Here is a 15,105-nt window from a genome sequence, read left to right on the forward strand (position 1 = left end):
AGTCAGACGTTTAACTGACTGAGACACCCAGGCCCTCCCTCCTATATGTGATTTTTGGTTGTGAGCTCATACATATCTGATTGATCTTTATCTTTAAAATATCTAGGGGCCTGCACTGCACTAGGGGCCTTTTTTCCCCTCTGTCGAGGTTTGCATTTATTTCTGCTGGGAGTCAGAAGGTGGTGCCTCTCCAGCTCTGGTCCAGGTTCTCTGGCTTACTCTGGGAGTCTCTGGTTTACCTTGTTTCCCTGCCTGCCCACTGCACCAAAGCCTAGTATCTTGGTACCCCTGATGTTGGCAGCCACCGCTAGCGATGTCCACCTTCTGTAAGCACCCACCACTTTGGCTTCGGCTCCTGGTTTCTTAGTTTATTTCCCTCTCTTGGAGCAGTGACGTAAAATATAATTTTTTAAAAATGTATGATCTAGTGGTTTTGTAGTAGGAAGGCCCTACACATTAACTAGTCCACCACACTGTGGGAAGGAGACTCCACTACAGCTATTTTATCATTTATTAGACATTAGGTTAGAACACAAATCAGTAGGGCTGAGCCAGTCCACAAGCTCTGAGACACAACTTATATCCTGGTGTAGATACTGGGGGCCCTAAAGATCTGATGGAAAAGTACAACAAAGACACAAGCCCAGTTCAATAGCTGTCTTTTGGCCAGCATCCAATTCTAGGCATTATTTATTTTGGGGACAGGCAAAAGTTATATATGGGTTTTCAGCTATTTTTGAGTGAATCAAATAAAAACTAAACCTTTCAGAAAAGTGGTAGAAAACACTAAAAAGACAAACCTTACTTTCTGAACAGCTTTGGACTTAAAGACACTCTTTACTTCATGTACAGATAGATGAACATTTACATGCACACACACACACACCCCTATAAGAAAACTGCAATGTGAGGGCAATGTGACATCTGTCACCCCATTGATCACCAGGGTTGAGTCAGTTGATCTGGCTGGCTAGGCAGGTGGCCCCCTCCTCCCTCACTGCTCCATGTGCATCCCTCCTGAAACTGCACTTGCTTGAAGAGGATGACCTCCCTCAGTCAAGTTTTTCAGTCAAGGGTTTACAGGTAGCTGCACAATCCTGCTAGAACTTCCAAACAAGCTCTCAAGGAAACTGAAGATGACATCATGGCTCTCCATTTTATCAAGGAAAAAAACTTCAGGATGTAGAATTATAGTCATTCGTAGGTGTACACTAAACCTGGCTCTTGCTAAGTTCTTTAACATCATCTCCATGTTTCGGTCATCCTAACTCTGGGGTTGAGGAACGGTCTGGTAGAACCTATCTCTAACAGAATGCTGACTCATGGGTTGATCCTCCATTGAATGGGTGTGGGAGTATGAAGGAAAACAGTGGTGTCCATGATTAGCCTGGACTTACACAGCATCCAGCTTTGTGCCATTGAAAGCATGTCCTTGGATTGAAGTAAAGCCGTTGTTGTATAGTTTCCTACAATCAACAGAGAGAGGAGAAATCAGTGACCCATAAGAGGTGAGGGTTGGGCTTCATTTCTGTGGTATCAGAAATGTGCATAAAGGTTCTCAGATGCCACAAGAAAACTTTACAGTATATCTTGCTTGGGACATAGAATAATATCTCCCAGGGTGATTCCCATTCTCCAGACAGCTCCCAGTAACTTCAAGCTGTTTCTCAGAAGTGGCTTCACTTTGAGGAAAGATTTGACACCATTAAGGATTTATTTTTAAATGTTCTACCTATATTCAAAAATGAAGTTTCAGGTAATAGTTAAGTCAGTGTCAATAATGGAGGAATAACTTCAGTTTCCTAAGAGGAAAATTTTAAAAGACACTATTCATCTGAATGCATAGGCTTTATATTTTTCTATTTAAAATGTTATTTCACATTTGTATTATATCCATATTTTTGTCCTCAGGGCTTATCATAGATTAAATGCTTAATGGTTTCAGGCTGAATCAAATTGAACTTCAAAGACAAATCTAAGAAAATAGATAGACCATGCCCTTTTGTGGAAATGTAAATGTTTTAACTTGCTATGCTTCTGCAACTAATTAACTTATGTGGTGATTCCAGGGGTTGCACTGAAATGTCAGCTCCTCTATTTCCTAGTCAAGTTACTGAGAGGCAGAAGTGACTTGCCAAAGACACATTGATGTGGAATCAGGATTTCTGACCTCAAAAAGTGATTCCTCCTACCTATCCAAAAGAAAAGGAGCCCTAGCCATGGGAGGTCTGGTCTCCAAAGGGATGAATAGGGGCTATTGGCATGCCCTAAGAGAAGGCAGCCATGACCACAGTCAAGTACAACTAGTGGCAGTTGTAGGGGGATTCTGAAAACCATTGTACCCACACCTGTTAATTCTGGTGACACATTACGAAGCATACAAGAGACTCTACATTTGGAATTCAATCTGGCCCTGTCACTTCATCATACGTGATCCTGAGAATTTCTCAACCTCTATTGTCCTCAGTTTTCTTATCTGTAAGAAATATGATAATAATACCTGACCAAAATGTTGCTGGGAGGATCAAATAGCTACATATTTATCAGTGAGGGACACTTAATGACATGAGCATGTTAAAAGGAATACCCTGAAAACTTGAATTTATCCTATGTAGTTGTGGAGAACTGAGAGTAATCTGTGTTTTTATTTTTGATTAGTTTCAAATAATCACACAATGAGTTTAATTCCAGCTACTAATGTGTCCTGGGTGAGTATTGTAATGCACACGGGTGCTAGGCACAGAGGCTGAAGAAAGCTCTGATCAGTTAATTTCTTTTTTGAACTAGAATTCTTTTATATATATGTGAGAGTCATAAGTTTGAGGTTTCTGTTCTCCCAAACTTTATTGAGATCTTTAGACAATGAAAATATTCTTTGTTGGAATTACATTTCAGGATTAAATAAAACTCTTATTGGACAAATAGGCTTTAAAAAGGGAAAATAATGAAGGAAGAAAAAAATAGTGAAAAAAAGATTGTAAACTCTGAAACTGTATCTTAACAGGAATATGCATATGAATTCTGCTGTTGGACACATACCCTTTCATACTTTTTTGAGCATGAGCTTCAAGAACTTTTTTAGGAATGTAAAAATAATCATCTGAAAAGATAATGGGCAACCCATCCCATACTAGATTTCAGGAAGCATGAGATTCCCTTAGTTGGATGTTTACGAGACACAAACTGGGTCCTGTGCTCAGTGGGACAACCAGCAGCATTCACTTGAGAGGGCTGCTTGGGATATGAGGTCCTTAGAAAAAAAACCCAAAAGTTGAAGATTACCTTCTATAAAGAAATTGAGAAAGTAGTTTACATACAATGAGTGGTAAGTGGTACAATGGAAACCTTTACTTGAGGTTTGGGACTGAGCAAAGACTCCAAGTCTTTGCTGTGTTGTCAAATGAAATGGTGGCCAAGGAGGAGTTTCTTGTGTTTTCAAGAGAACTCTCTCCTTGCTTCAAGAAGGATGAACTGAAATGTTCCACTGTGGATAGAGTCCCAGAGGTTGAGATAGCTTCACAGGGCCTAGACTGATAGGCTTAGAATGGCTTGGAAGCAGCCCCATACAATAGTGGCGGGGATGCTTTGATCAATTTTGCTGGGTAATAATCCAAACAAGTTTGTATATCATAAAGAACCCCTGGACTGTCGCATGACCAGATACAGGGAGCTGGGTAACAATCCAGGCAAAAATGGCACCAGGCCTGAGCTGGGGCAGTGGTGCTGAAGCTAGAGAGAAGGGAGGCTTTGGATGCCCTCAATTCTCTTATGCGGCTAATTTCATGAAAGAGGGAATTTTCTGCCAATTTAATTGGAGAATTAACTTATCTTTTATACCTCTGCTAGACTTCTTGATTAGAATATTTTATAAACTTCTCCTGTATCTAAAGAGCAGGACCCATTCAAACTCTGGAAAAGTAATGATGTAGAGCAACATTGTTTTCTATTCAATACGGCTTTATAGGAGTTTCATAACAGTTGTGATGACCGAGTTGAGTGTGAGTACAGAGAGCACGAGAAGCCCTCAGTGGCACCATTTTCTAATTCAGTGACCTTGGAAAAGTTACTTCCATTTGCTCTAAGCCCAGGTTCTTCCTCTACACAATGGGGATACTAGAATACACTTATGTTATAAGGAATGTGGTCAAATCTGGTCCAGTACTTGTTTTTGTAAATAAAATTTTATTGGAACAGACCGGCTCACTAGTTTTTGTATTGTGTATGGCTGCCTTTTTCAGTTGTCACAAAGGCCATGTGGTCTGTAAAACATAAATGGTCTTCTACAGACCGTTAGAGACCATTTCTAGAAGAGAATACTTGTCTTGTTACCTAAACCATTTTGTCACCTACAGAGCACCATACCATAAGGCAGTCCTCTTATTTAGCTACTTTAGTAGATGATACAGCACATCCTATAGCAGATTTCTTGGATGGTCTATGACAATATGACAATGGTCCAAATAAAAATCCCATGGTGGCAGGAGGAGAACTGACAATACTCACAGTGTCAAGGTTTCATTGCACAGTCCCTGAAAAGCATTTGCAGGGATGGAGGTCATGTAGGGGTTGTCTGTAATTTCACTGCAAGAGAGGGGGAAAGAAGCTCGGTAAAAAAAAAACAAAAAAAAAACACATGGTTTCCTTCTGGAGCTGGGCTCTTGCTCCACCTATGCTCTNGCTCGGTAAAAAAAAACAAAAAAAACCACATGGTTTCCTTCTGGAGCTGGGCTCTTGCTCCACCTATGCTCTCAAATAAATCACCTGACACAATTCAATCTTGTTTCTTTTTAAGTTTCACTGACATTTCTTAGCTGCTGGTGGCTAGAGGTCCAGGGAGGTGGTTAGAGCTGTGCTAGGTGGACATGCACTCACAGCCCCAAGTGTGCAGGAAGCAAGTCAGCTTTGAGTGTGGGCTGAGGTGCCTGACTTAATCCTCATTTGCAAGGGAAGCAAATGGATCTTAGAGTCTTCTTGTAAACCAATACTTTGACCATAGCAACTAGAATTTTCTAAGTGTATGGAACCTCTAAAAAGGGTTGGTAGAATGAGATCAATGGATTTCTTTTGATGAATATTGCCAAAGTGTCCTCTTTTTGCAAAACACTGCCAGGAAGATGCTTCTGGAGAACATTTCTGTGCCAGTCTAGTTGCTAGAAGACTGCCTACATTTTGAACTGAGCTCTTCTGCAGCAAAGGAGTGTGGTCACTTTTTTTCTAGCAAGATCCTATCACTCTACATTTTGCTGACTCTGTAATGCAGACTCAACCTGTAACTCTGCGTAAGTCCTTTTACTTCTATACAACTAGGTAAGACACTTGACTGTGTCACAGGTTTTGGAAAAGGGCAGGCACATGGCCACCAATCAGAAGTCACAGGAAGCAGTTTTAACACCCCTAGCTACTACTCCTTGTGACTCTGCTCAGACAAAATCACTTTGGTTTTCTATTCCTTAGTTTCTTCATTTGTAGAATGGAAAAAAATTATAATTTCTTTTATATCTTACAAAGTGGTTGAGAGAAGCAAACATAATGCCTGGGAAAGTGTTTGAAAAGCTATTAAAGACTAACTATGTGGAAAATAAGATATCATCATAACCATCAAATTTCCCTTCTATTCAATCCTCCCATCAAGCATTCCATAATTTGTCCCATCAAACAATAACAACAAAAAGAAGCCTTTTCTCCTGACCCAGTATCCTTTAACTACTGAGATATTTTCTGCTCTTTTTTTAACAGTAAAACTTCTCAGAAGAGTTTGTTATGGTCACTCTCTATGTATTTCCATTCTGATTCTTTCTTGAGCCAACTCTGACCAGACTGCACCCTGGAGCTCCATTGCAACTGCTCTTGTCAGAGTCCCTTGGCCATATTACTACACCCAACGGTCAGTTCTCAGTCCCTGCCTTGCTTCATCCACCAGTGCATTTGTAACAGCTGATCACTCTTCCCCTTGAGACAATTGCTTCACTTTGGTTTCAACCAACCCCGATGACTGCATCCCACTTCTTGTCAGTGACAAAATACTGCCAAATAGTGCATGTGTGCATACTTACAGTATAAAGAATACATCAGTGGAATAAACTTTGGTCAGGTCGGGGAATATTCCAAGGCCAGTGTTGAAAATGCCACTAAAGTGCATAAAAGAGAAGAAGAGAACAGAAATAAGGTAAGAAAATCAACACATAGGAAGCAGAAGAGTATAATAACTGAAAGCATGGGTTCTGAAATCAGACTAGAATCAAATCTTTCATTCAATAGCTGAGTGACTGTAGGCAAGTCCTAAAGCTTGGATGAGATGTTTCTCCCGCAAGGTACGGGAATCTAATTTGGTCCACTAGTGTCAATACATTATTTTTTCCTGTGTAGAAGAATATGAGGATTGTTTCCAAGGAATCCAAGTAGGATTCCTAGAAATAGGAATTCAGGTTTCTTTTCCATGTGTGCATGTGTGTGTGTGACATTTCCCTGTTTTAACTGGAGAACATTGTGGGAGGGATAGTAGAATAGGGGGAGGAGGGGGTAGAAAGACCCCACTCCAAGCCAGGCTCCTCTTTCAAACTTCACATTATGTTGTGTTCATTACTTTGCCAAGAATGATTTTTCCATGGCAGTCACCTGGGAGTAGCATGGCGGCAGCACTATTTAGAAAATATGTCTAGACAAGGAATACAATCAATCAATGACAATGTCTTCACTTTCCAAAGTTTGTGTCATTAGGGAAAAAATGTCAAGATTAAATGATGTACATAAAACAGCACAAATACAGCAACTCTCAGGCCCTGGATGCCTCTCAGATTTGGTTATTTTAATATTTGTTGCAGCTACTACAATGTAGGTAGTAGAAATGAAGATCTTTTTGAGAGGTGTGGCATGGCATGGGGTGAGACTTAGGTAACTACCAAGAAAGTTTTAAAGGAAGTCTTCCAGCAGAGAAAAAATTCTAGTTCCATTGATATACCTTCTTAGCCAAATTCTGACCTGACTCCTTTTATTTTATTTTATTTTAAGTTCATTTATTTATTTTGAGAGACAGAGAGACAGAGACAGAGAGACGAAGAGAGGGTATGGGCACTCATAAGCAAGTAGGGGAGAAGCAGAGAGAGAGGGGGAGAGTGAGCCCCAAGCAGGCTCCATGCTCAGTACAGAGCCCAATGTGAGGCTCCATCCTATGACCATGAGATCATGACCTGAGCTGAAATCAAGTTGGATGCTCAACTACTGAGCCACCCAGGTGCCCCATGACCTGTCTCTTTTTAGAGTGAAAGGCACAAATTTGAAAAGAAAACAGGAGCCAGAGGTCTCACAGAGAGCAAATGGGATATTCTAGATAGCAAAGGAGAGAGAGTTCAGATTCCGTAAAGAATATTTGAAGAGCAATAAACAAACAACAAACAGACTAGTCAATTGCAATAGAGGTCTGTGTGGAATAGTGTGGTGGGGGGAAGGCTCTGGAGTTAAGGCGGGGACCATACAGTGGGGCTGAAAACGCAAGATTAGGACCAGAATGTCTTGTTTCTTCAAACCCCAAACAAGTCCATCTCTTTTTGATGTGTCCTCTAATTACCTGTACCCCAAATAATTACCTATACCTCTCATTTATCACCTACCATTATTCTCCAGCAGGAGAGGAATTTTTTGGTTTTATATACAATATCTTCCCAACCAGATTGTAAGCTTCTTGGAGCTTAAGGACAATGTTTTATTATCCTACATGTTCCACAGAGCCCCGCACTTACTGAGGGATCAGCGTAGCAGAGAATTATTGATCGATTAAAACTCAATGTCCATACAAGAGTGATTGCCTTGTCCCATAAGTTTTTATTACTCCCCAGATACGCCTCCAGCCACATCTTCCATCGCTGTTTTTCTCTATTGTCTCTGCATCTCTCACTCCCACCTCTTCAATACTGAACAATTGTTAGGTCCCAAATTAGCCACATGGTTCCATACGTTTGTGTCTTTAACATGCTATTCCATCAACTTGTATTTTTTCGCTATGTCTCCCCCTTCTTTTCCTGGATAACTTCAATTCATCTTTAAAGACTTAATTCATAAAATATTTATGGATCTAGACTTTTATTTAAAAGCCCTAGATGGAAACAAATTAATATGTTAATTGTGATTATTTCTCAGTATTAGGATTACGGTTGATTTAAATTTTTTCCCCTCATGTTTTTGTGTTCTAATCTTTTACCATGCATGTGAGCAGGGATGAAGGGAACAAGGCAGGGGTTTTTCCAGCTGGTGCCTAGAGGACCTGAGTCCCCACATACACATCCATCGAACACATTTTTATTGAGTAACTGCTCTGTGCTAGGCAGTAAAGATGCAATAGAGAGAGAAAGTGCTGTGGTCCCTGCTCTCAAATAGGTTACAGCTGGCTCATAAGTGTCACCAAAGGAAAGCAATAGTGTTGTCTCTTCCATTTTTGTCCCCCCAACCCCCAAGAGATTGGATTTTGCCTTTTGTGGCTTTTTTTCCTCTGTAACAGTCACTTGTGATATCACCTTGTGATACCCATTTCCTAAGAAAAGTGACCAATGGCCTCTCAGAGTATTTTGTTTTGTTTTGTTCTGTTACACTCCATTTAAAGGGTGTTTTCTCCCTCATGTCTCTTGGATTAAGTCTCTTGGTCCCAGCATTATGTGCTGACTTCTAAGTAGTTTTTTTCCAATGTGGATCATTTCACCTGATACCTTCCCTGATGGGAAAGGGTGGGGAATAAATCACAGAATGTGATTTGTCTCGGGCCACATACCAGTGAAATGACCCTGCCCCACCGCATCCTAGGGAGACTCCTGGCTGACAACAGCATTATAATTCTCTCAAAAAAAAAAAAAAAAAAAAAAAAGGTCGAGGGTAGGATGGGATTGAAGTTACTACTTACAGGAACTTCAGGAGGGGGAGCTCTTTGAGGGCACCAGGGTCTATGTAAGTTAAGCTTCTGGTATTCCGAATCTCTCTGTAAGAGTGATAAGAAACACATTCACCATAAAACATCCATTTCTGGTCTTATCAAAGACAAAGCAATATGAATCAGGGTTAACAAATGTTCAAGAGAAGAATACGCATTTACACGGTGCCCCAGGGACTGTCTCTGCCACGAATCAGTCCCATCAACAATGAGCTCCTCCTGGCTCCTCCCAGGGACACAATGACTATTCAGTTGTTTCCGTCACTTAGTTTCAGTCCATCTGAATTTATGGGTGACCTTTCTCTTAATTGCAGTCTCACCTCCCCACCCCACCCCCGTTTTTATATTTAAATAGAAAAGCCACTCCATTGCTCATGGAGGACAGATATCTTTATAATTAACAGCACATCTCCTGGCCTTGGACTGGGAAGTTGAACGGACTGAATGGTGGATGACAGCGAGGCAGTAGGAGCAGTGAGCTTCCTCTGTCAGTGCCTACTTCAGAGGTAGTGGAGGTGGTGTCTTAACAGTTCACTTGAGTTTCTGTTTCTATATCAGTGATTTAAGACGTCAGCACATGTGTGATATCATCTGTCTGTAACTCACATACTTAGGTTTATATACATGCCAATTAAAATGCACAGTTAGCATTAGTGAAATTCATGACTGTTAGCAATAGGTTCTCATTCATAAAATTAAATGTATTCAACACATGTGTATTGGTTGAAAGAATTTAAAGGCACTCCCTATGCTTATATGAAGAGGACAGAAGAACCCAGTATGACCTGAATCCTTCCCCCTAAGGGACGGCACCCAAGGCACCTGAAGGAACCTTCATCTACTCGTTGCTGGAAACAACTAGAAGGAATAACCAGAACACCCACTGGTAGAGTTACAACCTAGGATATGGCCTGGACTTTTTAAAAACAATTGTACTGAAGAAGAATTTTCATAAAATTCATGTGTTGCAGGCATGCAATTAGGTAAAGTTTAGGAAATTTATATAATTGTGCAATCATCATCACACCCTGATTTTAGAACATTTCTGTTCTAAATGACAAATGACAAATGACTGTATGCCCATTTGTAGTTAATGCCTACCCTGTGTTCCATGACTAGGAATCACTGATCTGCTTTCTACCTCAAAATTTCCCCTATCTGGATGTTTCATATAAATGAAATTATACATATGTAGTCTTCTGTATCTGGCTTCTTTCACTTAGCATGGTGTTGTGAAGTTCATACACATTGTAACATATGTCAGTGGTTTGCTCCTTCTTATTGCTGAGTGGCCGGATGGAACTCAGATCAGATGTTGACTCTGCCTCTTTTTTCTGGCTACATAACCTTGGGCAAGTGCCTTGATCTTTTTGAACCATAGTTTCCCCATCTATAAAATAGGGATAATAATAGCACAATTTTTTAAGAAGACTCCTGTGAAAGTTAAATAATGTCTACAAGGGGTTTGACAAGTTGCAGGGCACACAGTGAAGGCTTTTACTATGTTATTCTCCTGAATGAACTGAAAGTTAGAAAGACATCAGAGACTTGAGGTTGGAGGTGTTGCAGTGTTCATACAAAATTAAAGGAAAACAACAACAAAACACTAGGCTTGGTATTTCACTAAGGATGTTGAGTGTGAAACAGACCTTGGGAAAGAGAGGGTAGAATTAACTCTGAACAGAAGCCATCTACCCAACCCTCACCCCACCTCAGCTTACTGTCTTATTAAGATAAACTTACTGGTCCATGGTATTCATTAGCATAATTTTTGCAGAGCCAGATAACTTTATTGGTCATTACTGGAACTTCTTGAAAGACACATCAATGCTTCAACAGAAAGCATCAATACTTTATATCCCAAAACTCTTAGAACCCCTCACCCCAAAATCAAGATCCTGATCCTACTGGAAAGAACCACTTTATCTATTTAAAACAATTTTAGTTTATTTATTCACTCCGAGAGAGAGTGAGAGAGCAAGAGAGCACTTGCTTGGGGGAGGGGCAGAGAGAATCCCAAGCAGGCTCTGCACTGACAGTGTGGGGCTTGAGCTCACGGATCATGAGACTATGACCCTAGCCGAAGGCAGATGCTTAACTGATGAAGCCACCCATGTGCCCCTATTTCTTTTTAAATATATATTTTTTTATTTTTGAAAGAGCACATGTTGGTGGGGGAGGAGAGAGAAGGGGGCTAGAGCATCTGAAGCAGGGCTCGGCACTGACAGCGGTGAGCCCCATGTGGAGCTCAAACTCACAGAATTGCAAGATCATGACCAGAGCCAAAGTCGGATGTTCAACTGACTAAGCCACCCAAGTGCTCCAGAAAGAACCACTTTATTAATTATCTTGTAAAAAGTTTATTTATTTTGAGAGAGAGAGAGTGTGATCTGGGGAGGGGCAGAGAGAGAGAGACAGAGAGACAGAGAGAGAGAATCCAAAGTAGGTTCCAAACTGCCAGCAGGGAGCTTAATGCAGGGCTCGAACACAGGAACCAAGAGGTCATGTTCTGAACCGAAATCAAGAGTTGGAGGCTTAACCAAACGAGCCACCCAGGTGTCCCCAGTAAGAGCTACTTTTAAGCACATTTAAAATTTTGTCCTGGTTTGAAACTAAAATCCCTGTGTTTCTGGAGCTCTGTTTGTCCTGGGTAAACTGGGATGCTTGGCTACCATCTTGCACAATTGCATAGCTGTCCCACCTTGTCCCTCTAAAAGATATGTTAGATGCTTCCAAGTTGAAGTGCACGCGGTCTCTCTCTCTCTCTCTCTCTCTCTCTGTGTGTGTGTGTGTGTGTGTGTGTGTGTGTGTGTGTGTGTGTCTGGTGGGCAATAAGCTCCTTGCCAGAGCTTTCCATTTGGGGGGAAGGGTTCAAACTGTTGTTGGTCAAACATAAACTAGTTAGGAGAGTTTGGAAACTGTCTGAGTGTGGTTTGCAGTCTGGAAAACTCCTCCATGAGAGAGTATTGTTGGACAAGCCAGACTTGAGTGGGCGGCCCAAGGGAGTGTCACAGTGCAAGGCACCAGCTGAAGCAGCTTTAGGGGTAGAGATAGAGAAAGGAGAAACCGCTGTGGCTCCCAGCTGGTTAAACGAGGCTGAGCCTACACGGCGGCACTCAAGGCAGAAGGAGGTGGGAGAGGCTGCATGGAGAGATGGGGAGACAGACACACGAGAGGTGGATTTCTTAGAAGAAATCAAAGAGTACAAAAAGGGAAAGACAGACAAGAGTTGCCTCCAGAAAACATCAAAGGAAAGAAGCCACTTTCTGAGGTAAGAAGACAATCAGCTGCTCATGCTCACAAGTAACTTAAAAAAATAAAATCTTGGCTGAGAGAAAGATAAATAGATACTGAGTTCGCTTATATGTGGAATATAAAAAAAGCCGAATTCAGGGGTGCCTGGGTAGCTCTATCTGGTAAGCAACTGACTTCTTGATTTTGGCTCAGGTCATGATCTCCAGGTTCGTGACATCAAGTCCCACGTTTGGCTCTGTGCTGGCAGCGTGGAGCAGGCTTGGGATTCTCTGTCTCTCTGCTCTCTGCCCCTCTCCCACTTGTTCTCTCTCTTTTTCTCTTTCTCTCTCTCTCTCTCAAATAAATGAACTTAAACAATAAAAGTAAAAAAGCCAAACTCAGATAAACAGAGAGTAGAGTGGTGCTAAAAGGGGCTGAGGAAGGATGGGGAGATACTGGACAAAGCGTACATCTATTTACAAGATTAACAAGTTCTAGGGATCTAATGGACAGCATGGGAATATACTTGAAAGTTGCCAAGAGAGATCTTAAATGTCATCGCCACAAAAAAGAAATGGCTATTATGTGACAGGATGGATGTGTTAGCTAATGCTATGGTGGTAATCATTTTGCAATAAATAAGTGGGTCCAATCAACACATCGTACACCTTCACCTTACACAGTGTTACATGTCAGTTATTTTCAAAAATAGAAAAAATAAAAACCCTCCTGCAGCACAGAAGGGGGAGGGGCACGAACTGCCAGCTTAGCTAAATGGAGACATATGTGAGAAGCGGATGCAGCTGGTATTACCTTTTCAATGACCGAAAGCAGAGAGGAGTGGAGGTAAGCACTCATGAGCCTCTGATAAGAGCAAGGAGGTGAAAGAGGAGTCTGAATTTGAATGAGTTCCAAGCATGCATGAGAGGGTGAACTTGAATCACACAACTTTGTGTTAAGAGCAATTATTAGCTGAAGAGTGTAGGAAGCTGCTATGTTGCCAGGAAGCTGGGGACCCCAAGAGAAAGAAAACACGTATGGCATTGTGGCACAGCAGGTTGGGGTAGGTCCAGAGCGAGTCTGGACAAGAGCTGGCAGTGGCAGGTGCCCGGGTCCCTGGGTGACCGCATGGAGGAGAGCTGACCACACACCCACTCCTTCACCCAGCCCTGTCCCGGGAGCAGGGACACTTATCATGGGGCTGTTACATATTTTTATTTTTGTCTATTTCTTACAGTAATTAGCCTGCCCAAAAGAATACAATAAGCATAAATAAAATTCTTTAAGCACAGAGCACAGTGTTAATTGTGGTCATCTCTGGTAGATAGGTCTGGAAGCTTAGGAATGTGTAATTTTCACTTATTTTATCATGTTTAAAATTAAAAAATAAGAGGCACCTGGTGGCTCGGTTGGTTAAGGGTCCAACTCTTGATTTTGGTTCAGGTCATAACCTCTCAGTTTGGTGAGTCGGAGCCTCAAGTCAGGCTCTATGCTGAGCCTGCTTGGGATTCTACCTCTCTCTCAGTCTCTATCAAAATTAATAAACAAACTTAAAAAGAAGGCATAAAAAATTCCCCAACTTAAAAAGAAAGCAAAGGAATGCATATCTGTATAAAGGTTTTAAAAATATATATGCAGTGCCAGATTGTCTGCTTAAATCTTCAAATACGCTCTTCTACAGAGTGCGGCTTTTTAGATGTGAAGAGAAATATTTGAGGATCTTGAAGCTTATTGATTAGAAAGGGCCAGGCTTGGAGATTTAAAGGGTAAGACAGGACTGGGTATACTGATCACTCAAGATAGTTCTACCAGCGAGGGGGTGGGGGTGCTGACTTCTATGAAGCAGGTAACAGTCATCTTCATTTTTCAGACAAAACAACGAAGACACATTCAGCAAGAGTAGGTGACTGGTCTGTTACACAGAGGCAATCCTGGGTCTTATCCTAGGACTTTTAACTCCAAAAACTGCTTTATTTATTATTTTTAAAATGGTGTTTAAAGGAGACCATCTAGCAGAACTAAAAAGAAATAAGATAGTCCTTATTGTTTTGTTTCCCTTCATTGGATTTCAAATAAAATGGACACTTAAATGACCAGTGTTAATAGTGATGCCCTGTGTGCCTTGTTTTCACAAACCAGCAGATCAGTAGTTGAGCATACATTAGGTTTATTTAATCATCTGACTAGATTCTGGGCTTTTTCTTCGGAGAAACATTTGTTCATTCTTAGTAAGAGTGAAGAAGAGAGAAATTGGCTTGTTCAAAAGAGCCGGCATTGAGGCAGGCATTTAATCTGCCAGCGTACACCCCAGACAGCGTGGGGCATCAGCAAAGTGACAGAAGAGAGTTCCCAGGTTGGGGAGAGAGAGGCAAAGGAAGAGAAATGAAGGCTTAAATCCTACTATTAAGGAACGTTCCGATTACTTATTTCCTTCCATTGTCCTGTGCCTCTGCTTCCTTCTCAACTGCTTAACAGCCATTAGATCATGACATTTGAGTCCTTAGCCTTAGAGATATTTGTCCACACCCTCAGCACCCCTCCCCCCCCATTTGATGAGTAGAAAGCATACTAAACTGGGAAACAGACTGACGCTACTAATGAAACTGACTTGGCATTTCACCTGCAAAGTGAGAGGGGGCCACGGGAGACGAGACAGCTTCAGGCTTGCAGGAGCCTGGACACTGAGCTGGAATCAGGTATCTGCAGACCAGACAAGCTGCCCCAGCTGGCATGGTTACTCTGACGAAATACAAATTCAGGGGCACCGGGGTGGCTCAGTCAGTTAAGGGTCCATGATCTCAGGATCATGATCATGAGATCAAGCCCCATGTCAGACTCCATGTTTAGCATGGAGATTAAGATTCCTTCTCTCTCTCACTTTGCCCTTCTCCCTGGCTCATTTGTGCTCTATCTCTCAAAAAAAAAAAAAAAAAAAAAAAAAAAAAAAAAAAAAAAAA

At 41.5% G+C, this 15,105-nt stretch overlaps 1 protein-coding gene across 2 annotated transcripts in view; it reads right to left on the minus strand.

The window, feature by feature from the left end:
• Positions 1-15,105, minus strand: part of TSHR (thyroid stimulating hormone receptor) — a 156,842-nt gene that overhangs the window by 34,812 nt on the left and 106,925 nt on the right. For both annotated transcript variants that reach the window (XM_077750708.1, XM_077750709.1), the window contains exons 4-7: positions 8,888-8,962; positions 6,054-6,128; positions 4,504-4,581; positions 1,398-1,466 (exon numbers count right to left, since the gene is read on the minus strand). In XM_077750708.1, coding sequence (XP_077606834.1) covers positions 1,398-1,466; positions 4,504-4,581; positions 6,054-6,128; positions 8,888-8,962 — 297 coding nt within the window. The remainder of the gene's footprint in view (positions 1-1,397; positions 1,467-4,503; positions 4,582-6,053; positions 6,129-8,887; positions 8,963-15,105) is intronic.

This window comes from Crocuta crocuta, unplaced genomic scaffold (genome assembly GCF_008692635.1).
Source record: "Crocuta crocuta isolate KB4526 unplaced genomic scaffold, BGI_CrCroc_1.0 scaffold186, whole genome shotgun sequence".
NCBI classification, from domain to species: Eukaryota; Metazoa; Chordata; class Mammalia; order Carnivora; family Hyaenidae; genus Crocuta; species Crocuta crocuta.